Raw genomic sequence first — 26,775 nt, 5'->3', positions numbered from 1 at the left:
ATTCATAAGAAGCCTCAGGCCAGTGCTCTGTGGACACGGTCTCACTAATGATGGCTAAGACAGGTGGTTGAAATCCGTCTTATTAACTTTGTCCAGGAGCCCATATCGAAAATTTAGATGTGTTACAGGGAGTCACTTAAAAAAGGATTAAGGCCTGTAAATCGAGAAGTAACGTGAAAAATGAAGCAAGTGCAGTTCTTAAAACCTGCATTCTTTCTTATGTCCAGCAGGGAGCAACTCCACTGGTTGTCTGATTGTATAAAAGTCAATGAGAAAATGAACCTCTGACTTAATTTAATACCTCAGTAAACATTTGCCTTATGACTTTATGGTCTCAATCACTAATTTCAGTCTTCTTCAATACACCAGGATGTTCATTTTGTAGATTATGGTCCCCTTTAGGATACGTCCACATGATCGAAAACAATCTTTTTGTTCCCCCTTGTCCTTTAACGTTAGTCTTAGATTTTCTGTCCACACGGCGTCGTCTCAAGAATATAAGTCCACACAAAGCCATTGACATTGAATACACCAAAAACAGAGAAGAAGAGATGCTATATACAAACAAGTTTTGCCATCTTGGTGACTTACTTACTTTGGAGACTCTGATATGAAGACTTATCACTCTGCAGTTACTGTCCTCAATGAGCAGCGGGTGCTGCCATGAACCCCTCCCCCTTCCTAAAGCACTTACAGGCGGTCACTTTCTCACTAGATTTAGTGATATTTCAGACCTTCTTAGCAACTTTATTTATAAAAGGCGACTAGCGACAAATTTAGTGACTTATTCAGACCATCAGGGAAAAGGGAGAAATATAGCCTATGGTAATTCATTCCTATGCATGCCACTCAGAGAAATCAAATTCCATGGCCGCTGAGATCGGTCTCTCCCCCTATCTCCTCTTACGTAGCAGCACTGCACAGAGATTCAGTAGGTGTTTTAGCTGTCCAGACGAAAAGGTGGCGTATTATTTTTTATCCACTCTGGGACCCGGTTTTTAGAAAAGAACATATTCAGGCTCCCATAATGTTGCATCCATGTGGATGAATAGCCAAAACGATACAAAATGTTTGCGTTTTAAAATGGATGGAGTAAATAGACGATGTGGCTACCTTGTGATTAAAAAGTCACCAACACGATGTGGTCCAGTTTGGGTGTTGTCAGTATTTTCGTATTTAGTACTTTTCCCCTTCAACGGTGTGTTTTCAGTTAATGAAAGTTAATTGTGTAACATTTGGTTGGGTAAAAATGTCTTGCTCAGCGTATAGTTTTACTGAAAGACACTAAGGAGTGGGCTGTTCATTTTTGCGCCTTTGTAGCAAAGCTAGCTAGCTATCGCTAGGAACAGTATTGGATAACTTAGCTCCAACCAAATAGGGCCAAAATATGGCCACTACTGGTTTCAAAAAGACCAAGATGGCAACAGCCACAAGATGATTGTTGAAGATTGCGAGGATAATTAGACACTCTACGATCTACATTAAGGTCCTCTCCTGTGTTAATTTATACCCTGTGAAAGATTCCAAGACAAAGAGTTTTTTACATGTTCAAATAATGTAAAAGTGAAAATACGTGGTAATGTATATGTTATATTTTGGGATATTAACCTTAATTGGATCACTAGCAAATATGTGTTCAATGAATCGTGTCAAATAAAAATATAATATTAATTTCAATCCTTTTACCCCCTCCCTTCTCCTCCTCAATCTCTCTTTGTAACCAGGATATGGCTGGCCTGCTGAAGCCAGAGGCCAGCAAGCTATTGATTGGCTCTCTAAGAGACCGTTTCCCGGACGTACCCATCCATGTGCATACACACGACACAGCTGGGGCCGGTGTAGCCGCCATGCTGGCTTGTGCCGAGGCTGGAGCTGACGTAGTGGATGTGGCTGTGAGTATTTGTGTTTGTTCTACGGAAGCCGCGCGTTACCAACAGGCAAGGTTCCTTTAGCTGTTTTGATGCTAAAGTTATTTATAAGTTGTATGTTTAAAATATTATATTATAAGCCTCTGAGATGTTTTAAATGTCATTATCATAAAATGATCTAATCTTCTCATTTCTTCTAATTATGAAAAATATGAAGTGCCTGCTATGTCAGACCAACCAATCACTATGTACATTAACCTTAGGCCTAGGTTCATCCACAAGTTATTCTAACAACACAAACAAACATTTTCTACCAGTTGCTGCTGTTTGCATTGTTAAATGTCCCTGAAACAAAGACCAAACAATTGTTGTAGCCAGGAACCTTTCTTTTACTGTGTTCACTGACGCTTGCTGCCAGCATTGGGAGTTTCATTAAAACAACTGGCTGCTATTTGCAATTTGAGGCCATTCTGCTGTTCATTTCTTCTGAATGCTTTATGAAAGAAACAACTGACTGTCCACAATGGATCAGACACTAAAAACACGTGCTTGTATCAGCCCATTGGTTTACTTGGTCAAACTTTGTGTTTTCACTCTGCCAAGTTATAAACCATTTATGCTGAAAAACGACAGGGCAGGGAAGACAGCCAAGACCCTCTCCCTATTGCTGTTTTTGTGCTTTCCTCTCATTAATAATTATACAGAACTTATATGCACACATTTTGGACAAATGGAAGCATATGTGCTCCGCTATTATAGCCAGAAAAAGAAACAGTGTTTTCATCAGAAAAACCTGGTGTTCTACCTCATTATCTTCAAAGTCACAACCCACATTTACCTGTAGATGCACTGTATGCTGGCAAGTGGTTTAATGGCTTTTGGTCTTGTGTTTTTTTGGCCTGCTTGCTTTTTGTGGTTACAATAGAACTTAGGGCTTTGATTCCAATTCATCCACAGACAGACAGACAGACAGACAGACAGAGATGCAAACCAGCCTATCAGCTATTTCTGTCCCTCTGCTGATTTTGAGTGATTATTGTAAATGCTCTGATTAATAAATGTAAGAAATCATTCTTTGTTCGTGTTCCTAGTTTTGTTTAGTTCTCACATTACCTAGGTATTGTCTAATGTGCTCCAGTCACTGTTCCATGACTTTTTCTCTCCCCCTCACCCACCAGAACAACATTGATTGTGATGTGCGGCTCTAACGCCATCCAAATCCGCATGTACCCTTAAATCACCCACCAGCTACCCACCTGAAGGAATTATTTTCTCAGATTTAGGGAACCACACCCAGCATTGACATTTCACTCCCCCCTTTTCCAGTCCCTGTAAGCTTTCTTTAATTATACTTTAATGGTTAGAGAAGCTGCTTTCAGTAATTAAAATTCCCATGTGTGCAGGAATATCACTGCATCATGGAACATTTAAGCAGCCAAACTAAAAAGAAACTATAGAACTAAACTTCTAATCAATTAAGTTACATTGCTGTTCCTCACAGCATCTCACTTAATAGGGATGCACTTGCTTGATAAGTGTGTGTGCCAGCTGTCTCTTTCGGTGGCGCGCTACGCAACAGATGCGTGCACAGATCTGCAGATTCTTACACCACACCATTTCACTAAATGGACCTAAGTCCAGCACTTTTACAATGATTAAGATTTTTAGTCAAACAGTATTCATAATGAATGTCACTCTTTAGGTCGACTCTATGGCCGGGATGACCAGTCAGCCCAGCATGGGAGCCATGGTGGCATGCGCCAAGGGGACCAAGCTTGACACCGGTAAGTGACATCAACAGACAATTGTTCGTTTCAAAAGTATTAGAAGATCTCATAGAAGAAGTATTTGTGTTAGATACATTTTGGTACATGAGGGGGAAATTTGATTTGATATTCTTATCAATTAAAATAAACAGGTTGAAAAGAATAAGAAAAAACTTTTATTGCACTCTCTAACTGTTAATGAGACATCAGATCACCAGTCTTGCTAAGTGAGGGGGGGGGGGGATCAATAAACAGCAGAGCGCATCAGTAATTATGGCCCTCAGTCTGAAAGACTGACGTATTCTGCTCAGTGATGATGTAGACAGCCAATTATGAGAGGAAAAATTAAATGCAAGGGAGGTAGACCAAAAGAAAGAGGCCGTGCCTGGTCAATAAAATGTGATGCTCTGTTATAAAAAAACAAACACGTTTTAAGTAATTGAAATGATGAATATTTCAGATAAAAAGTTGAGAATTCAGAAATCAATTTGATGCTTTATAAACCCATACAAATATTAGTTGTGGCCTTGAATAATGTGCTCTTATATTCATCGTAGCATGCCCAGTAGAACCACAGTTTTCTACTTTGACTATGGCTCTGCCTGGAGTAGGTGTTAAAGGTTTTCCCCAAGACATCCTCGACATGGTTGTTGTTTCCCCATTTGCTTTCCTGACCCACGTCGAGCTCACTTCTCAGAAATCTTTCAGTCTTCTCAGGAGGTCAACAGATAAGTGGACGGATGGATTCATAATACGTTCACTCCCCTTTTGGTTTGCTCCCCAATGCGTTTCGCTCAATGTCATTTTTATGGGCTGTGAAAAATCGGGAGCCTCTCCCACCTCTTATAGCTGACCGGGCTCAGTGACCTCCGCCTCCCACAGCAATGGGTGCACAGTGTAAAAATATATTAGAGCAGCCAGATGAAAAATGCTATTGGAAACTGAAGTAACATGAAAGGAGCTAAAGGAATTTAAACCCATGTGAGGTTTACTGCTTATTTTTATAGACTCAGCTCTATTAACTAGATCTGATAGCTCATTTCCATTTTTCAGAAATAGCAAACACCCTGCCATTTTACTTTACTCTATATTCACACTACACAGCTAATGTAAACCCTGCTGTTGCAGTGCAGGACATTATTGACATTGTAAGCTTTTTGTTTCTGTCTAAATGCAGATTTTTTTTATTCAGGACAATTTGGTGGACATGGACAGGCCTTCCTTGCTCTCATTATGTATGCACAGACAGTTTCCTGCCTCTGGGCATAAGAGAGAAATTATTTTCCATTAGCTCGGTTTTTGATAATCATATGGTCTTCAGAGAAAACCCTCACTAATGCCTATCAATGACTTGATGTGTCCCATGGTAAAATGATTAGTCCTGATGCTAGTATACTGTAACACAGAATGATTAGTATGTCAGGAAACTCATGCCGACATTGTCTTTACAGCCTGTGAATGTTTATGATGCATACTCATAAAAGCCATGTCACATAGCCTGGAGTGGTATCTGCAGGTCCTGTCATAAATGGGATAATTGCTGTCCATCACTGTCAAACCGCTGTGGAACTGAGCATGCTTTTGTCGTGCTGTTTTGGCTGTTTTAACTTTCATGTAGAGTTGTTTGAAAAGTACTTGCTTTACCTAAAAATAATTTATGTATGTTGGAGGAAACACCGTCCTTGAAACATTTAATGGTCCCATCTTGTAAGACGTGAGATTTTCATGTCTTTTTGGACTCACAAAGCAAGGGCCCCTACACTTCCTATTCCTTTTTTGAATCCTAAGAAAACATTGTTTAAATCTTTTCTTCTGACACAATGGTTACTGTTCTCTAATTTTACTCATTATTTTTTTCACAAAATAAAGGTTTTTGTTGAAACGCCTTGGTTATTTAAAAGAGTCACAGCGGATATTCTATCAAATTCTGAATAATAAAAAATAAAAAAATATTTCAGAATAAATCAAGAATTAATACTTTGTTCTCTAATTTTGATCTCCATTGTGTATATGTGGAAGACTCAGAAATGCTGACCAATCAAAGCAGACTGGGCGATTTTGACAGGGGGGCACAATTGCTAAAATGGAGCATTTTAGACAGAGGGTGAATACAGGTATATTCAGAAAGAAAGAATGAGAAATTTAAAAAAAAGACATTAACATTATGTAAACATGTTCTAGTAGAAACCCAAAATACAAGTGTGAGCCTGAAATTGAGAATTGTAATAGTAATGATGTAGGACCTTTAAACTGTTGAAATAGTAACCTAATACCAGGTTGAATAAACTTCCATATCACTGTGAAGGTCAGAAGTTAAACCTCTGGTCAATATAATACAGTTATCATAAAACATTATGTTATTATATACAACTATTATATAAAAACCCTAATTCCCAACATGGAGTGAATTGGCCAAACAGACAACACAATGTCAGTTATATTTTCAGTGCAGCTATGTGGTGTTGTAAAGCAGTGGAATGACAGTAAACATCGGGGCTTTGAGTTATTAGTCTCTCCGGGCGTCCTTCAAATTAAATGGGTTTTTTTTCGAGGCTCATTGTTAAATTTGCAGTAACAATCGTACAGGGAGAAATTTGTTGTAGAAGAGGAGGCTAATTCTATAATGGTTCATAAAGCAACAGAGCAGAGCCATTAAGACATGTTGTGTTTTGAGTACGATGTGTGACTTTGCAAGGGAAACCACTTCACTGCTGCTTTCTCCATCATTAAACACCCAGCTGCATTAGAGCCATGCACAGGCCAAAGACTCCATCCTGGCACGTGGTGTTCAGTTTCTAGTCCGCGATTATTCAGCTGGAGCCGAGACCAACACCAATCACTTTAAAGTGGCAGTCCTTAAGATTTTAGTCCTAATTGATATGGCAGCATCCTATCTACAGTACTTGTAGTAACAGGTGTGAGAGTGTGAGAAGCATCATACTGTAGCGCATTAGCAACACAACCACATGGGGAAATAACTAATGATATTTACAGTGCGCAATCGAACAATACCACAGACAATAAACAACGTTCTTACCTGGAATAACAAGTTTTGTTTTGTTTTTTATCTCACAGCCTCTTGACTTTAGCCATTTGTTTCTTCACTTACATTACTCTTCTCATGCTCTGACTGAACAGCCAGTCAGAGTGACTTCTTTCACCGACGGTTGTGCCGCTGATTCAACATGCTGAAAGAAGCCCGATGGTCACTCACCGTCGACCAGACTTCTACCGACAGTGTGAACAGCTCACTGTGGCTGCTCCTGACTGTTCCAATAATGCCCACAATATTTCAAACTGATCCGCTGTCAAACAATTCCCCAAAATTCCTGTTGTATTGTTTTGTACACGCAGTACAGACACTGAGTCTTGCTTGTAGACCTTTGAGCTGAGCACATCAGATTCACATCCATTCTGTCGAGCTGGCAAACATTGTTTTGGTCAATGTAAAAAGCATCAAAGTACCAGAAGGAGAGAAACTATTCTGTCATTTAGACAAAGTCCAATCTGGTGAATGAATATCAGTTTGTCAGCATACAGTTTCCAGAAAAAGTATAGAGGGAGAGAAAGACAAGGTCGTTACTCAAGAGCACAAGGTTTTCAAGTGTCAGTTTATTCATGGTTTTCAATTTACCTCACTCAAGAGTAAGATTAGGATGCACAAAACCCCCCCTGACACGCACACACACATGTGCATACTTATAGTGTATCCTGATGAGACCCCGGTACATGCATTATTCATACACATGCAGACAAACTTCTTCACACTTCCACACTCTTTTCTACCTGTCACCTTGTTTTTCGTCTGTTCTTTTCATCTCTGCCTCTCTTCATGTCTCTCCCCTCTTCATCGCCGTTTGCCTATTTCACTACTTTAATAATCAAGCAGTGCACTGCCTTGGATACTTCCATACCTGCCTGACCTTCATCTGTTTACTACTTTCCCTGACTCCCTCCCCTCTTTCTCCCATCTCTCTTACAAAGCAGTAATCAGCGCTGTTCAGTTTGCTCTGCCTCCTCTATCTCTGATTCTGTTCCTATCACCCCCGCTTCTTTCACATTGTTTCTCCATCCTCCTCTTCCCTCCCTCTCTCTCAGTGACAAAGCAGTTAACAGCGCTTTTCATGTCTATTTCACTCCCTCAAACTCTCTCACACTTTGCTCTTTCCACTCCCTCAGTGTCTCCAACAACACTTCTTGTCCTGCAGACAAAGCAAAAGCAACGCTTCTGTGATTCATTCATTTGTCTTAAGGCTGTCAGCTTGTTTATTCAGGCACCCTCAGCGTGCACGCTCACACTCATGCATTTCAAAAGTCATACATATTACCAACCACTCATGTAGCTGAATGATCACACACATTAAAGTGGCCCTTGTGTTTAGTTAAGGCAACATAGACTGCCTTTTTCCAGGCATCATGCATGGATTTAGTTGATTTTACAGCTGCCACAACAATGCAGTCATCTAAGATGTAGCATTCATCAAACACACACCACACAAAACATATATATTACTTTATGTATACAAGCACTAAACTCAGACAGCGAGGCAGGTGAGCAAACACATTAAGCTTCTTGTTCACCACCCTCATCTCTCCCTTTCTTCATCTGTCTGCCCTCAGTTTTCCATTTTTTTTCCTGCCTGAATCTCCTCATGCTCATCTGTCTTCATCTGTGCGTCTTGGTTAGCTCTCATCGTCTCATCAACCACAAACTGTGTGTGTGTGTGTGTGTGTGTGTGTGTGTGTGTGTGTGTGTGTGTGTGTGTGTGTGTGTGTGTGTGTGTGTGTGTGTGTGTGTGTGTGTGTGTGTGTGTGTGTGTGTGTGTGTGTGTGTGTGTGTGTGTGTGTGTGTGTGTGTGTGTGTGTGTGTGTGTGTGTGTGTGTGTGTGTGTGTGTGTAATGTCTGTAAATTTATGAACGCAAATATGCACACGTCTATGTGTGTTTGTCTCCTGCATTAGTGAGTTTGTGTTGCTAATGACTTGTATATTGATGGCGCTTTGTCACTGCCAAGCAGCCCTCTGAATGACTGATATGTGTGCATGTGTGTTTGCATGTCTCTGGTATACATACACATAGTAGAGTGTTGTAGTGATTGATGATTTTGGGAGCCTAACCAGCAGTCCAGAGAAAACAATGCTGTATTTACCTCCAGTGTGATTTAGCAAATGTCATAATCCACAACATTTGTATCTGTTCTCCATATTTATAGGATACAGGGTAAAAATAATCCTGTTAATCCCAGGAGGCAAGTTTGGTCATCACAATGGAGAAAATTGTGTAAATGATGAACATTATTGTCATCCTCGCTTCATTATGGCCAAGTTTCCTTTGGGTTTAGCTGTCATCGCTCCTCGCCAAAGCACTTTCCTAATAATAGAAGTCAGTTGATTCAACTAAAATTTCTGCTTTCATAGGACTTTCCACCTCACACAGGTGTGGCTAATTGGACCTCTCCTCAGGAAACTGTAGGCTGGTGGAACGTTTTTCTAACAGCTGCTGTAGCTCAGCTCAGCTGAATTGAATATGTTACTTAAAGGTTCAGTGTGTAGGATTAAGGAGGGTCTATAGGCTGAAGTAGCTCAGCATAAAGACTCCCAAAATGTTCACTATTCCTTTTACTTTTCGACCCAGTGTGGCATTAAATTTAAAAAATATGTTTTGAAAATTTGAACAATTTAACAATACAATGAAAGAGTGTATCTGCAAATGTCCTTGCAATTAAAGTCAAATTCACCCTAAAACACAACAATTCCCCGCTTGCTTCTCTGTCCCAAGTTGATGTAGTTTTCTTTTGCAACATAAGGCCAAATGGGAACAATATCATGTTACATTGAGACATTTCCAGCAGAGCCACAGAAGAGTTTTTAGTGTCAGTTACTATCAGAGAGCTACAGTATGTCCTCTTTTCAAAGATGCTTCATTTTAAACCAATATTTACCGATCCATCAGAAAAGAACCAGACATGTTACACCCACAGCAGCTTCAGTGCAGCTGGTATTAGTTTTGTATAGAGGCAGAACTCTTTGTGTTGTCAGGTGGGAGAACTCACAGTTACCACTGCAGCTACTATGCAGTGGAAGCTTTCAAATATCTGTTTAATCCACTGGCTCAAATGAAGTAAAATTGTTAAAAAAAAAATAAAAAAAAACATTGAAACATAAGCTAGGTGGAGTTTTCATGTTCAGCTGGGGCCAGTTTCCATTAAAATAGAGTTATTGTCTTAAACATAACTTTAAATCAGAGTTAGAGTTAGAAACTTCCTTGTTACATAAACCTGTCTCACACTGCATGAGTGGTGTTGCCATGCTGCCTCCCTTTCTACATTGAGTTTTGCCTATGTTAATGGCACTAAATAATGGAATATTTCATAATATTTCATTACAAATGTCACTTATATATATTTTTACACAAATAACGTGCTTGGTTTTGACTTGACGGTTTTCAACATGACAGCCGGGTCACAAATGTTATCATTTTTCAGGTTAACCTCACACTAACATACGTTTCTGAAAACATTTTAAGCGATAAATATGTAGTACAGTAACAGAATCTTGGCCCGCAGGCCAGCGTGATGGTAAAAGAGTGAATGGCAGCACTGTGGACAGACTTCAATGTCTGGAACTGTTATCCGCCTTCTTCTCTCTGCTGTTGACCACCAGCCCGCTGTTGGGCTCATTTTATGAAAACAGTGTGAATCATTAAAGCATTTTAGCTAACTAGCCATTCAGCTGCTAAATTAGTAAAATGTAACGTCATGCTTAATTCACACACTTTTGTCACAGTATAAGTCATTTGCCAACAAAGTTCTGACCGCAGGCTTAGCCAGGGGGAGAGTGGCTTATAATTTCACTACCTCAAATGAAGTCAGGCTTTTATCAGTCATTTAAATGCAATAGACAGACTAAGACTAATTTTAAACTAAGTTTGTGCGACTGGCCCCTGATATCGGAAAGAGGTGAAACTTGACCTGAGCTGTCAATGGAATCAACAGAGGGTGCTGTTACATTGAACATGCCGTCACTTCCGCTTGTAAATTAAGGCTGTAATTTCACAATGAATGTATAAATGAAAGCAACAAAACAGAGATGGAAATGGACCTTATTACTGACTGGCTTGGCAGGGAGCGGAATTTGAGGAGCAACAAAATACACATTAATTTCACATTAATTTCACAGCAGCTCCATTTCCTCGCCAGGATCAAAGTGAAAGCACCCAAACACTTTCTGCAGTACTTTTTCAATTTGAATCATGAAAATTCAAGCCTGTCACTCTGTTGCTGTGCATGTAATGAGCTAAGTTTGTCTCATTAACATGACTGATTTTGTCATCAATAGCCCAAAGCTAAGTGTACTGCCATTTCTTTCATGGCATTAAAACAGATCTTTCCTTTTAAGGTAATCAGCTTTAGCACACCTTAACGGCTGCTACAGAATCTCATGAATATGAGCGAAGATGTTTTTTAAAGGATCACAAAATATTTATTATGTAGAAGTGATTTACCAACACTGTGGCTCAGGATTTATCTAGCTTTTCTGCCCTGTAACCCATTTTACGTACCACATTTTTACTGACATAATGCAATTTTTAAGAGTTGTCAAAAAAAAAAAAAAACGAGCTCCTGGCAGGTTATATACAGTGGAAATGTCTCTGCTGACATATGGGTTTCTCCTACTGAGTAGTTTAAGAAATAGGACCCTGGTATAGTAGAGCAGAAAAACCATCATACTGGACTGGGGAAAAAAATCAGCACTGTCAAAACTGTGAAACTTTTCATATCATACGTATAGTTTCATTTCATACATCGATATCAACAGCATGAACCCAGTATTGTCACAATTTGCTAGCTGGCACAAGTTTGGAGATGACCAATTCCGATAAATGGCAGGTTGCTACAAAAGCTTCCACAACGATTCCACTAACCTTTAAATAAAATATAACACCAATTACCTCTTTTCAATGGACAGGGTACAAATCATCAGAAATTCACACCGTATAGCATATAAATATACCCCCCATACAATAATGTTCCCATGTTCACGGCTTTAGATTTTTATTCTGAAAACACGAAAACTTCCCCGAAATGTTTTTTACATCTTCAGATGATTAGCATTCTCAGTGTCTCATTAAAAGAAAATGTGCATGTTGACCATTGATTTAATGAGTTTTTTGCTCTGCTCTGCTGCAGGCATTGCTCTGGAGAAGGTGTTTGACTACAGTGAGTATTGGGAAGTAGCCAGAGGCCTGTACGCTCCATTCGACTGCACTGCCACCATGAAATCTGGTAACGCTGATGTCTACGAGAACGAGATACCCGGAGGACAGTACACCAACCTTCACTTCCAGGTACACTAAGCTATTCTATTGTGTTTCGTGTAAGTGGATAATTTCATAGTTTCAACTTTAAATGCACTGTCATATTTTTAGCTCCTTCGGATGGAATATTATTGGTACTCAATGCATCTGAAGGGATATAAACAACAGATGAGCACAGTGTAATGTTAAGTTGTGTTCACTGTTGTTACATGCAAACCTATGTTTTTGACAGTTTAATGTTCAAACTTATTTTCCTCAGCTCTACTGAAGTGCGGCATTAAGACACTGTTTTAGAAATTCACAAAAAATATTGCTTGGATAGCTTATTTTGGTCTATGTTAATGCTGTGTGGTACATTAAGTACAAACCTGAGTCAACAGTCACACTGAGAAGTGTCACCATAGACAGTAGCTAAGAGTGACTGATTCCACAGCAACAAAGGAAAATGTGTGTGCACATCCCGTAGCCCAGTTGTGACCTGTTTCTGTCAACAAGTGTTAAAGAAATGCACTATGTACCAAATTACACTTTACAGTGGCTTGTCAAAATTGGCCCTTCTAGCCTTTGCTAGACGAGTGTCTTTTCCATAAATCTAAAAACTGTGGGTGAGGCTTCACAAATTAAAGCCTTAAATCACAGGTTGACACTGAAGGACCCAGAATGCCTCGACTTATTCATCAAACGGAGAAATACAAAGATTATTTTTATTCATTCATGTTATGTTACTATGGCTCATTGCAGGCTCACAGCATGGGTCTGGGAAACAAGTTCAAGGAGGTGAAGAAGGCCTATACCGAAGCCAACAAACTACTAGGAGACCTCATCAAGGTGAGACATGAAGATAAAACATCACATCATTTTCAGGAGTGTATCCATGTCTTCACATTTACTGCTTACATACTTCAGTGCTGGTAGGTACCACCAAGCCTCATGAAGTTTCCCTTTCACACCTGTAGCACACAACAGGAGATTGTGTCAGGCGTGTTCTCACCTACTGGAAACACTCAGTTTGGTTTAGGCGAGGGGTGCCGCTGGGTAGAGCGTGTAGGAGGCAGGATATGAATGGGATTACAGCAGGGTAATGTAGCCACTTCATAATTTGGCACTTGACAATCAAGTCTCTTGCCGTTCCTTATCCTTGTCCAGCGATGTAAACTATCTGCCTTTACCAAAGTTCCCGAATCTCATCGTCTTTCCAGTGTGACAGTTTCATCTGGATTTGATTCATGGAAATAACCCTTCTCCTTCACCCTGGGGTGTTTATTTTCTTGCAGTTTGACGCCAACCGCATTATATAAACATCACCACTGTATATCTCTGGGCAGTGAGCAGCTCTACTCACACATAGCGTCAATAGGACTTTGTACTATGGAGCAGAACGTATGAGCGGAGCACGGGCAGGAGGATTTTGGACGGAGCGCGGACTAAGTTTTTTTAGAAGTTGGAGCGTTGCCTTCATCTCCGCTACCGCTCACACCATGAGTTCCAAACACGCCTTAGCCTGTGCTGTTTCATGTAGGATATGCCTGGCTGTCGCTATACTCATGGAATCTGAAATCCATCTAATGTCCAGTCCAAACGTTCGCACATACAGCTCCTCAGGGTAATGTCAAAATCAGGGGTCCCCAACCCTGCTCCTGGAGAGCTACTGCCCTGCATGTTTTAGGTTTCTCCCTGCTCCAGCAGACCTGACTCTAATGATTATCAAACCTGTGACAGGCTGCAGCTGCTTGATAACGAGCACATCATTAAACATGAAGGGCAGTAGCCCTCCAGGAGCAGGATTGGGCACCCCTGGTCTAGACCATTTCAAGTTTGCAGTGCATGTGTGAAAGAGGATACAGACCATTATAGTACAAAAATGTATCTGGCATGTATTTGATATTCCTCTATTAGCATCTCTCACGCCGGCTGTTTCTGCCAAGTTACCCCTCTTTCTTTGCTCGGCTGAGCCAAACAATCCCAGATTTAGGTTCGTCGTTCATCCATTCTTCTGTGCTGTCTGGATTCACTTTCAGCCTCACAGTCTGTTTGACCTTCCCCCGGCTTCTTCGTCCTCTGTGGGAAGTTTTCTTACTCTACCCACCATTTTAGTTTTCCCTTTGCTTAGACGTTCTTACTCTAAGCTGGGGAATTGCATCTATTCTGTATCAGGTTTTACCCTGTCATATAACTTTTATTTCAACAGGATAGTTTTATTCAGCACTGACACTTCTTTGTATTTCCCCACTCTACTGTATGTAAATTTGTGTAGAAACTCCAGGGAATAGTCTTGGGTTGATTTCCTGAAGGGCGCATTAATCCTACTTGTCAAGATGGAGCTCTATTGCCAATTCTGCAGTCAACATTTTCATTCTCAGCCTAAATTCACCTCAATGCTGCTTTTTTTGTTTTTCATTATCTTTCCATTTAATTCCTTTGTTTCTCCCCTTCATTATTTACCATCACAGCTTAGTAATAGATTCATCCCTCTGTCACTGTGTTCACACACGCTGTAATTATTTTGTTCTCTAGTTTGCATTCTCTTTCCTTATCAAGCAGAACTGTTGCTTTTCTTTTTCACCTTTCTCATTCCATTGCTGCTTTACACATTTATTTATTCCCGAGCCATATTTCTTATTTGACTCTCTCTGGATTATGATTGTCAATTATTCTACCTCCTCCTTCTCTCGCTTTCTCTTGTTTGAACTATTTTTATATTTCTTTTTTCAATTTTCCTTCTCGGGTCCTCTCTCCCTTATTTTCTCCCCCCCCCTCTCAGTTGTCCTCATCAATTCCTCTCCCCATACTCTATCAATTCAATTAAGACTCTGCGGGCTTCACTGCACAAGGCAATGTTGGCTTAATGTGCCTATGGGTCCTGCTATGCTCCCTGTTGTATCCTGTTAGCTTCACAATGGCTGTCTCTCTCACACAGTTGGCTTGTCCATAAGGGAGCGGGTGTGTGCTTGTCAGATGTAGATATTAAGTAGATACACCACACACTGCACTGTCACTTAGCGTAGCAACCAAGGTATTTACATTGACCATGCTCTCCTACACACATACAGCGCTTTAAAAGTCATATCTGTGAAGCTCAGAGCTGGGGGTGAGGGGCTGTGCTTATCAGAGGACTTCATTTCTACACCACTTTACAACAAATATAGAAAAAATCGAGGGTATTAACAGAACTGCTTTTTATCAAGTGTGCTGAAAGACAAACAACTCTAATTACGTCAGATTTTTCAGAAAGGTTAATAATCGTCAAATAATTTGCATAAAAGTGATTTGCATTAATTTAATTGCTTACTTTTCTAAGCCTATTATTCTCATACCTTGTTTTTTAAGGGAGCCATGTTCTGAATAAAAACAAAACAAAAAATAAAACAAGCTTATAGGCTCATTGGCTCCCACTCTCTTCCAAACGACATTTAAAGCAACCTGGGAGACCTTGCGACTAGTCAAATAATATTTCCTAAAATGCTGATAAGCCTAACTGTTTTATATCTCAATATTAATTCCAGTATAATAGATTGCGTTGCTGAGCACCCAGTGTAAATTCACTCAATCTGCCAGTATCCGTGGACATGACTCACAAATAATCAGCAGAATGAAGGGATATTAAAAAATCTAGAGTCTCTTGAGTTTCCCTCAGCCTCACTGCTGATTAGTTAAGTCTTTTGAGAAAGTCTGGGGACAGAAAACAGTCCTCTGTGCCTCTTATCTATCATGCAGCCATGAAGTTTGCATGCACAATAGTTGGGCGATATGATTAGTGACAGTGGATGTTTGTCGCACTGCTCAGACAGACAGGGCCATGTGCAGCTAGCAGAATGTCCCATGAGAAAGTAAATGGCATGTATTTAACAGCTGTGACAGGTGTTTTGTTTTAGCAAAAAAATGTGAAACTATTATTATAATTGGATATGATAGTAATAGTAGTAATGACACATCGCTGTGCGCTCTCCCCCCACTTCCTACCTGTCAAGGTATTGGGTTGTACAGGTTGAATGCCATGCAGTGTAATCAATCAGTTGTTGTGGAGTTAATAAACTACTTGTTCAGATTATAAATAAACTGTATCCACAGCGCGATATTAAAATTCCCCTTCTGATGATATTGGTTTTAGAAATAATGATATATGATATTATCGTCCCTAAGAAACTGGAGAGGGACAAAGAAATAAATATCAATGGACTAGAGATCTAATAATATCTATAATAGTATAGTGATATATACTATCATAGGCAGTAGGCCTAGACAGGAGTGGGTGGTTGTGGTTTATTTGACTGATTAAGCGGCTGGCTAACGAGTCCAGTGCAGTGGGAGCGATGCTCACTCCATCCGGTCTTTAAGTCTGACGTAATAATACCCTTTCAAAATACTATTTTCAGGTCCAAACGCTCTGTCGAACAAAACAAACAACAATGGCAGAACCTGTGAACCTTTTACGCTCTCCTTTTACTTCTGTGAAACACCTTTTCATTGACAGGAAGGCGTTAAAATGACAATTCCGTTGTGTTTTTGTTTTTTTACTCAGATCTGTTGAAATAAGGGGGAACACAGCACTGCAGTATTGTAGACTGGCTATGACCTGGAAATAGTATTTTGCAAGGGTGTTACATCACAACTTAAGACCGGATAATAAAAACACCAGGGCACCAGCGTTAAATGAACGTACATCACTTCCAGCAAACTTCAAGGAGAAGAGAGCATCACACAACTGTTTTAAAAGAACATTGTCTGGTCTAGCTCACCTAAAAACACAACAACACAGAATCCGTCAGCATGTTGGCATGTCATTTACTATTGAGTTTGCAACCGGTCGCTACCGACTATGTTATCTTCACTTAACCTGTTCAACTGATTTAGTTGAAGAGGCACTCACAAGTTCACAAACAAACCACAAATACTTGCCTTGTTTATGAAGTGCGCTGCCGCAGAATGAATGTACGGGCAACACTGAAGAGAGAAACTGAATATAGTGCAGAATTCATAAGAGACGTTGCATAATTGAATATTCTGTTGTGTTGAATAATAATCTTGTCATTTTGCCCAAGTCTAATCTGCATCCTTCCAGTGCACCAGTGCAGGAAAATTGCCAAAAACCACAACTCAGCATTGTGTGAACTCGTTTGTTAACGGCTTGTATGTAACAGACATTTATTATGTATTATGTATTCATTAAGTGCCACACTCAAGCATCTAACAGCTTTAAATATGTCAATGTGTTATTAGGTGTATTCTTTATTTTTCCACATCTGTGAACTACTTAAAATGGATGAGTAGTCAAATGCAATGCTAAATTTAAAAAAAAGAAAAGAAAACATTGACATGTTTGTCTGGAGAAGGAAGCTTTAAAACAGAGGCAGAATAACAACTGATGCCGCCGAGTGGTGAGCTGCAGACAGGGACAGGTCTTCATACAAATGTTCTTGTAACATGCAGTCATGTATTCTGCACCCCTCGGCGGATGCACACCTGCCAGTCCTCCGCTCCTCATCATCCTCCCGGTCACGTAGAGTTGCTCTTGCACAGACCACAGTGTTGTTATACCTGAACAGTATGACGTCAAAGCTGACAAGCTCTTTGCCACAAGATAGTAATAATAAATCTCTCTTTTCTCTAGTTCTAGTTCTGAAGCCACTTACTATTATTTCAGCTTGAGGCCATATTTGCTAAAGAAACAGAACAATCAGACAGAACATACATGAACCGATGCCTACAGGCATAATAATGTAATATCTATCTGATCATTACCAGCATACAGTGAACCTTTCTGTTGTGTTTGTGTTTTCATTTCAAACAAGGTAATTAATTGTGCTGCACCCACAACATATTCACCATCTTGACAGCATCAGAGTTTTACAAATGGATCAGTTAAGTAGGGGGGGGGGGGGGGGGTAATTCTCCTGCTGCAAGTAATCATTATTTTCATTTTCAGTTAGTCCACAGATTATTTTCCCTCATATTCGTTAGGTTTATAAAACGTTAGAAAATTGTAAAAAAAAAAAAAAAAAAAATGTCAATGCCAAGTTCCTTAAGTCCATGATGATGCGAAGATGAAACCACTCTTCTGAAGTCTTGTTGTTGCCATGAGGTTGCCAGGCGACCATGTAAGACTCCAAGAAGTCATCAGCCAAGATATAGTCAGGCACCTAACCTCCAATTATACCACAACTTGTTATTCTACACTTTGAACTTTTTATGAATTAAACCAACTAGAAAAAAAGGGTGTTAATTGGTGATCTTTAGAGGTGCTGATAGGTGGATTGTGTAACCTTTGGACAAAGCCAGGCTAACTGTTTTCCACTGTTTGCAGTCTTTATGCTGCTGGCTGCTGCTTCATGTTGCATAGATATGAGAGTGGAAGCATATTTTCACTAAATGGTGCACGACATGCTGCACTGTTCCTTTGAAAGCTGCTGTGGGTTTAAGGGAAAAAAAACAAGATTTTGAATTGGAGTGACAGCACACAAAATACACAACCTCCCCCCATGTTTAAACAACTGACAAGCAATCTCAATCACCGTTGTTTTACCCCATTCAGAGGTAAATGAAAATGTAAAAAATATGAAAATATTCAAGATTATTACTTTAATTGACTAATTGGTTTTGATTGGTCTGTTAATGTGATGATAATTAAACTCATGTCATTTTTAGAAGGCAGTCTAGTTTATTTAGTTTGAAAGCTGTAACTGACATGCATACAGCTGGAACTGAAGTTGTTCTGCCTCTTTTCCTTTCTTCTCCTGCATTTAAGTTGCACTGCTATATTCTTCTTTCCTCCCACCTTTCCCTTTCGCTCAGCTTCATCTGTCACAACATGAGTTTGTCAATGTACGCAGGATAAGTTGTATTTATATGTGCAAACTCTGTCTTTCTGCTTTACCTGACTCACTCTGTCACTTTCCTTTTGCAATTACAGACACGTATTCACTCACCTCCACCCTCCTAAAACACACACACACTTGGGAGGTGGAACACCTCCTTGTATTGCCTGTGGGGCTGCAGATGTCTATTGCTCTTGTCTGTTTGCCTCTGTCGGTCCTCCCCTCGGTTCATCTGTCCATTCTTTTCTTTCACGCTCTCTCTTACTCTTCCCGTAGCTCTCTTCATCATCCTGCTGTTGTCTCCCACTGCTCTCCCCCTCCACTTTCATTCCCTCTCATCTCCTCCTTTATCGCTCCCTCCCACCTTCCCTCATTTCAATTAGACTTCCTTCATGTATCCCTAATCTTTCTATCATTCCTCTGCGCCTCCTCCCCCTCTCCGAGGCTCTTGTTATCACTCCTCTCTCCTGTCTCCTCCTCTCCTGACAGGTACCATTCTTCACTCGCTTCGCTCCTGGCTTTGGCTCTGTGTGTGTTTATTGTACATTTGCCTTCTCTCTCACACACACTCACACAGATGCACACACACACACACTGTTCTGGATGATATAATCCTTTGCCCGTTAGGGGAGTTCAGGTTTGGATAGAGTTGCATTTCAAAACAAATTCAAGCAAAGTACACAGACAGATGACACACGCAGTCATACGAGCACACACAAAATCACTGACATGCTTTCACACACACGCACTTAGACACTCGACACTCTACTGCACTGTACCAGATTTCTGCTGCCAGGAGTGTGGAGTCATGCAGGACCACTTAGCAAGAGCTGTACATTAGTGAAAGTCAGAAAGATGGACAGCAGGCAGACGACGAGTAGATTGAAAGAGCAAGAACATGGTAGTATGAATAGAATGAGCGGGTCAAAGAGGTGGACGAGGGTTGAACGGGTCTTGTGTGTCAAGTGTGATAATATGAGCCTGTGTGAAGAAGAACATAAGGTTACAGATGAGTTAAGTGCTGGTGAGAGAGAAGATCAGAGTGCTGCTGGGAACGAGCGACATTACTGAATTTAAAAAGGTATAAGCTGCTTTTCTCCAGTTATTCCTATGTGAATTGTGCCATATCAAATTAGTAAAGCTAAGTGCAAATGAGACATTTCCATAATTTGCTCGGTATTTTAAAGTCTTCTTCAAAGATGATATATACATTAATTCATTTAAGAAATGGATAATGGTACCTTAATCTTATTATTCAGAACTTCAAAAGTTGCTTTGGAGATAATCACAGCCAAACTAAGAGGGATGGTGGTGTCAGTCCAACGCATAGTTTAGTCACCGCTTTAGTGGGTAAAATATCTCAACAACTGCTTGATGGATTACCATTTGGTTCAACTTTGGTACAGAAGCTGCCCAATAGATGAGTCCTTATGAATCTGATGCTGCCTTTTTGAGAAAAAAAACATTGTACTGCACTTGTTGGTATATAAATTTGAGTTCCCCTCACTTTATGGTACTCCTGACTACTCCTAAAGCCTCATGATCAGGTCAGAACTTTAAGTTGTCAAATACTTTTGTCCATGACCAAGTATCTGACATTCCCATCAGACTCAGCTGTACAGTATGTTTTACAATACTTTAAATTAGAGCCAGACCAAGTAGGAATTTTTAAAAACTATTTCAGAGGGCAAAAGTCACCAATTGCAGATATGGCAACCGATATATTTAATTTTTGTATTGAAATTAGACTCTTTTCTGTGAGGATTATGTCCATACATTTTGCACCAATATGATTAAGCAAAGGTACCCAGAAGGCTGCTTTTTTAAAGGTTGTGTATTCAACATTCAGAACATTAATATAGCAGCAAACACATATCTGCTCTGTAGATAGATATAAAGGCATTGATTTTGACAACCTGAGAATGAGACTTTGCTGTTGAAACTGTTAGCCCTTCCCCCCGTGTTCATGTCTCGCTGGCTTCGCTGGTCAAAGGTTATTTGCCCTGGCTTCCATGGGAGATCGATGGTCATACAGAGGTTCCCGCTTGATAACACTCAGTCAGGACTGTCAACCTTACCACTGATGAGCAGTGCTCTCCTGTGGAAGCCAGGTCAACGCGGTGAGTATGAACTAATCATGGAGCTCATTAATACCCACACTCTGTTTACTCCGTCCTCTCTCCCCCTTCCTCATCTGCTGATCAGACTCAGGTGAGAGTCATGTGGAGGCAATCCCAGCCCACAATATTTTTTTTTATTTTGATAGCACCTTTTAAACAAATAACTTTACTAAAGAATATTTTATATTATGTAAGGGATAATGCCCGACAAGGTGTTCATTATCGGGAATTAATGGACGGATGGATGGAGGTGTGAACTTCTGACATAGTGACAATATCCCATCTGTCAGACTGAGGGATCACCAGTGAAGAGTCTGAGCTCAGCTACACACAGGTAGAGAGGAAATAAGATTGTTGTAGCCCTGCACCACCTGGATGTGATTTACTTCACTTTTCGTCTAAAAATATAGAAAAGCTCACACATCATGTACAACTTCCTTTTCCTATGTGCGAGGCACCCCAGAGAGAGTTGGAGACGGTGATTCATCAACGGAGATTGATAATGAGAGAAACACGTTACTGTGGATCGAGAAAAATAACTATTTGGCACAGGCAAAGGTGATTCATGAGGAACGAGTAAAGAGTCTACATCTGGTCTGTTAGAGACAGGTAGTTAAACGAGTTACTGTAGAGAGGGATGGAGTAAGAAGGATGGTTCATGAAGACGGATAATAAACAGAACAATAACAACTCTTAACTTTGAAGGGGGAAAAATGAGAAAAACTATCTTTCTCTGGAGACAGAAAGAATGAGAAAACAATGGAGGGGCTGGAGGTAGACAAAGAATGCACAGTCATGCTGCTTTCTTGTGTTTCGCATAGATTTTGAGTAAGTCAGCAGTGAGCTTTTGTTCCAAAGCTATACCAAGTTAATGGCCTCTCCAGGGGCTTCAACGGCCCATTCAGATCTCTTAAGCTTCTCTGTAAACAGTAATTCTGTTAAAGCAATGTATCATTATCACCTCTTTTCACAAACCCAATCAAACTGAGCTTTAGGTATTGCAGCAGGGACCTGCTGAAGGGAAGTACACACTTATTTCAATCAGCAGGATGCATTTCTTTCTTGTATCTTGCTGGGAAAGCGCTGATTTGTTTGCAGTGTAAGTTGTCGTGGGCTTTAACAGGCATCCTGGGCTGTTTTTTAAAAGATGTAGCTTTTCACTGGGAGATTAATTGCAGTGACAGTTTTCAAGTAGCTAGTGACATAACAAGCAAAACAGAAAGCCTTGTTCTGTTTTATGAATGTCCAAATAGAGTTTCACAGTGGGAGGAGTTATTTGAGGTCCCCCACACAATAGGGGGGGACTACCACTGCAAAAGATGATTCTGTTTTGTCATACAAAGTGGAAGACATAATCCAGGGTGGGACAAAAGTTAACTATAGCTCCTGTGGTGCATGTTGTTAAGAAAATTTCAGTCATCCAGCTTAACATTGTTAAGTCAGTTAGTTCTGTTACAGCTGGAGAAAGCTAAATAGGATGATGGTGAAACCATTTAGTTTTGACTTTTTCATCAGTTTTGGATGAATGCAGTAACTATGGCAGCGTATTCGCTATAACTCTGATTCACACCTCTGACGCACCTCTTCTCCATAGCAAGGTTGATTCCAAAGTTCATGGGTATTTTAGTATTTATCGCTGTCCAAAAAAACTGGAATATTCAGAAAAAGAGTTGAAATCATTAAAACCGGTGCCCAAAACAAAGCAATATGATGTTACATTATACGGTGCCACTTTTCTAAGTAACATCCTCTTGCTGTGAATGTCTTCCTCAAGAATTTTAAAAATCAGGGCAAATAATAAACTCTGCTAACTTAAAGTTTTTCTCTCTGTCAATTTAAAATTAGTCAGGAAGCTGACAGCAAATCTTAAAAAAAAAAGAATTGATCTCCCCTCTACCTTATATGGTCCTAAATCGATACTACAGTACTTCCTTTCTGTTTTTAGACCGTCAAAAGCCCCGCAAAATAACTCGTTTCTCTATCAGAATTTGATCCATTCATTCCAATAGCATTTGGAAAGTCTAGAAGAGACACACAATAAAATCATTTAATACTCATTCAGTCATTCTAGCCGGAGGGCTAAACTGTAAGTAGCCTATAGTGTCTGCTCTATGGCCCCAACAGTGTGGAAGCAGTGCAAATCATTTTGCAGCATTCGGGCATTTTTGCCTTCATTAGCCACCGAGCAACTTCATGGGAATGAACGGGGCTTTACATTTATACATCCATTCATATGCCTGGCAGAGAGAGTCTAACAAACGGCATAGTAGACTTCCATTATGGGACTTATAGGAGTGAATGTTTTTGGAGCTGGATCCATAATAGTGACTAAAAGTCTGGATATTACAGCCTCTGCTGCTTCAGTTTTACGTGAACAAAGAAAACCTTTAAGGACAAATTGCTACAGTGTTCCTTTAGGCTCAGAGTAGTTACTGTGCAATGTTTCTTTAATGACCAAAAAACAAACAATAGTATACTGTATGTAGAAAAAGATCTAGTACACTGCTTATCTTACAGTGTAGCAATCTGTGTGTAACCACTGATGTTATTTACTTTCTACAAGGGTTACATTGATGGTGCTAGGCCTGTCATCTCTAGAGAACACAGGCACGCACGCACGCACGCACGTAGGCACGCACACACACTCAGCTTGTTCAAAAGACTAATGTGATCAGATCAGCTAGCCTTGCAGGCACCCAAGCCCCAGGGGAGTTGTGGTAATCCCAGAGCAGTGTTTGTGGATGTGTGTGCTTCATATCTCGTGCTTCAAATTGGCAACACATCTTTAGAAATAGGTGTCAAGTTCTCTGTTGGGGAATTCTTTAGAGAATAACAATTTGGTCTAAATTCAGTTTTCACCCTTTCCCCCTCTCTCTCTCTTTGTCTAATCTCTGCCATCTGATATGAGCAGAGTGCACTAATTGACATGAATAGGCATCTTGTGTGGGCCCACTTTTTGTTTTCTCTAGTCGTTCAGCTGTCGATGCCTAAGTTCGCAGCTCCTTCACACTATGAGTCAGGCTCAAAAACAGGATCCTGGCCCTCTGTTGGTGGCTCCAAAATGAGATACTAGTGTTACATTTGAAAGAGGAACGTGAGTTTAAATAGGAATGTCTTTGCGAGAGGCACAAAGTTATCAAAAGGAGTTTTTCAAAAAATGTGTCCATGGGTCGTCTTATTAATTGACCTCACTCTCTTTAATGGTCCGAATACCAAATAAAAGTGAACAGGAAGCCTTAAATCTGTGTCATTACGATAGAAGAGTAATGTGTGCAATTTTGTATTTGCATCAGTGTCCTGTTCAGTCAAAAAGACTTAGTACCATTATGCTAATAGGGGTTGCTATTACCATAATGATATGCCATTATAAATAATGAAAGAATGAATACATGTGATTTTAATGAATGTTTTCCTCACTCATCCTTCTCCCCTCTTTATTTCCAGGTTCATTCTGTTTCCATAGAGACGACCTGTTTAGTTTATTTCATGGCTGCCAAATCAATTGATTACACAGACCTAAAGATGTACACATCTTTTTTTATTACTCACTCTACTGTCACGCCCCTCACTTCACTCCGGGTCACTTCGTACTTAATCTTTGTAGACAGCATCTTCATTAAACCAAAGACTCTTATCACCACTTTTCTCTCTTTCTAAAATCATTGTGGATGTATATTCTTACATGCTGACAGGAAAACCACACTGAGAGAAAGATGGTGCAGCCTGGCAAACAGCTGCTGCAACTTCTGCTTTTCGTAATAAAACTAAAGCAAGATTACACCATGGAAAACTGTAATATTATCCTGAATAGATTCTCTGTGTGAGGTTTGTCAGATTAAAAGGCCAGTGGTCACGTATCAGAGAGAAATAAAAGAACCTCTCCTGGTCCGAAGCAATCCAAGATATCATCTGCGTGCAGAAGCTGAACTTTAATATCTTATACTCAGTCTGTGGGGAAATAGAAATAACGTACTGAGGGTGAAACCGAGGAGAGAAGTAGAGGATTTAAACAGTATCACATGCGTTTGGTACTCACACTTCTGTCTTTCTCTCTCTCAGGTGACTCCGTCCTCTAAGATCGTGGGCGACTTGGCCCAGTTCATGGTGCAGAATGACCTGACCAGGGCAGAAGTGGAGGAGAGGGCGGATGAGTTGTCCTTCCCCCTGTCTGTGGTGGAGTTCCTGCAGGGATACATCGGGATACCACATGGAGGATTCCCTGAGCCCTTCAGATCTAAGGTACAGCAGCTCGTCCTGTATAAACACATGCATGCTCTTGTTTTTGTTCCTCCTGCAGTTTAATTTCTTAAATGGATTTCTGGGTCAGGTTTTCATTAACATTCATTTGAAATTTAAAGGCACTTTATGACCGACTAATATCAGTAAATACAACCACAGCATTAATTTAGAACCAGCAAAGCCTTTTATCTTTCACTTCTCCCTACTAGCACAAACACAGGCAGGAGAGCCCATTTAAAGTCACGCGTGTATGCAAGTGTACGCAAACACTCACATTCCACCACATACCTTACATCTTGCAAACAGTAAAGAAAACCATGCCATTGCTATTCTTTTTGATGAACTTTTCATTCGTTTCATCACTTACGCAGGGCCAAGCAGTCCATGTGAGCAGCGCGTGTATGTCGCAGAACTTGTTGCTTCTTTTCTCCCCCCTACCCATGTTAACAGCCCTACGGTTGGAGCTGCCCACCACAGTGGCTCAGATGTGTGTCGGCTTCGAGTCGTGCAAGGTTTACAGCAAAAAGAGACAGTGAAAGTCTCTTAACAGTCGAAGTGACATAACAGTGATTTCATTAAAGTTCAAATATCGATTCAAATTAAAAACCCTCTAGTGTTTCTGTGGACAGAATCTCAGCCTTTTCTGTCGAATATGTCAAATATAAATGACATTTTTAATAAAAAGAAACATTCTATTATGTATGGCCATTATCACAGACAACTCAATGTAGAAAGGCAGGCAGTGTCTCTGTGGACGCCACACGTGTGTGATCCACAGCAGTTTCAGCGAGGTCGCCATCACACACTGCTCATCCAGACTGTCGGGCCCGCGGCCGTGAGTTTCAGGACTTTAAACTTGTCCATCCATGCGTGTCCATCTGTCTCTCCAGTTACTGTTTCTCCTTTACATCATCCCTCCTCTTTGTGAAACTAACTCCCGACGTCCTGTCACCCTTATCATCAAGTTGTCCTTTCTCCCCTCGTCTCTGTGAGCTGACGAACAGTTGGGAGATTATATCATCAAATATTTGTCATTTAACTTCCCAGACAATGCCGCCTTTGCCCATCACAGCGATTTTTTTTTCCCAGTTTTGACATACACGATGCAACCCCTGTCTACTACCTCTCAATTAGTGTCCCTCAATCTGTCTGGATGTCATTCTTATTAAACAAACAAAGATGGTGGACAACTTCTGTATACATTCATATAGCCAGGTCTCCCTTTTCATTTCTTTTATTCGGTCAGAACTGGAATACTTTACGCTGAGAGAGGCTCCATGCTTCTTCAGCAAGCCACCCTGGATATTTAATGCACAAACATCAAGAGGCTTTTTCACTCACAGCTTTCTCTCTCCATCCCTCTGATTTGGTTCAATTCAGAGTTCAGCTTTGGTCCAAATGCTTTTTGCTTTCCTTTCACGATGTTTTCCTTTGTGCTTATTGTTTGTGCCTGTGTTTACATGCAAGCTGTAGCTTCGAGATGAATCTGATCAATTTCACTGTCACCCTCTAATATTGGAGTACTTTTAAAAACAATTGGTGTCAAGCTCATGTCAGCTAGATAAAGTAAAGGTTGTTTACGGCTCTACTCTTATTAGAGTGTTTGTGCCTGTATGTGGCTATCATTCTAGTGTGATTAGCTTATTAGTCAGCA

General features: G+C 40.3%; 1 protein-coding gene across 1 annotated transcript in view; it reads left to right on the top strand.

Annotated features, from left to right (window-relative positions):
* The window catches only part of pcxb (pyruvate carboxylase b), a 316,797-nt gene that overhangs the window by 272,607 nt on the left and 17,415 nt on the right, over positions 1-26,775 (top strand). The window contains exons 18-22 of the mRNA XM_083937027.1: positions 1,725-1,892; positions 3,571-3,652; positions 11,823-11,980; positions 12,692-12,778; positions 24,942-25,121. Of these exons, the coding sequence (XP_083793153.1) occupies positions 1,725-1,892; positions 3,571-3,652; positions 11,823-11,980; positions 12,692-12,778; positions 24,942-25,121 (675 nt within the window). The remainder of the gene's footprint in view (positions 1-1,724; positions 1,893-3,570; positions 3,653-11,822; positions 11,981-12,691; positions 12,779-24,941; positions 25,122-26,775) is intronic.

This window comes from Echiichthys vipera (genome assembly GCF_963691815.1).
Source record: "Echiichthys vipera genome assembly, chromosome: 22".
Lineage (NCBI taxonomy): Eukaryota > Metazoa > Chordata > Actinopteri > Perciformes > Trachinidae > Echiichthys > Echiichthys vipera.
The sequence above is the reverse complement of the archived record's forward strand: the minus strand, read 5'-3'. Positions and strand labels throughout refer to the sequence as shown.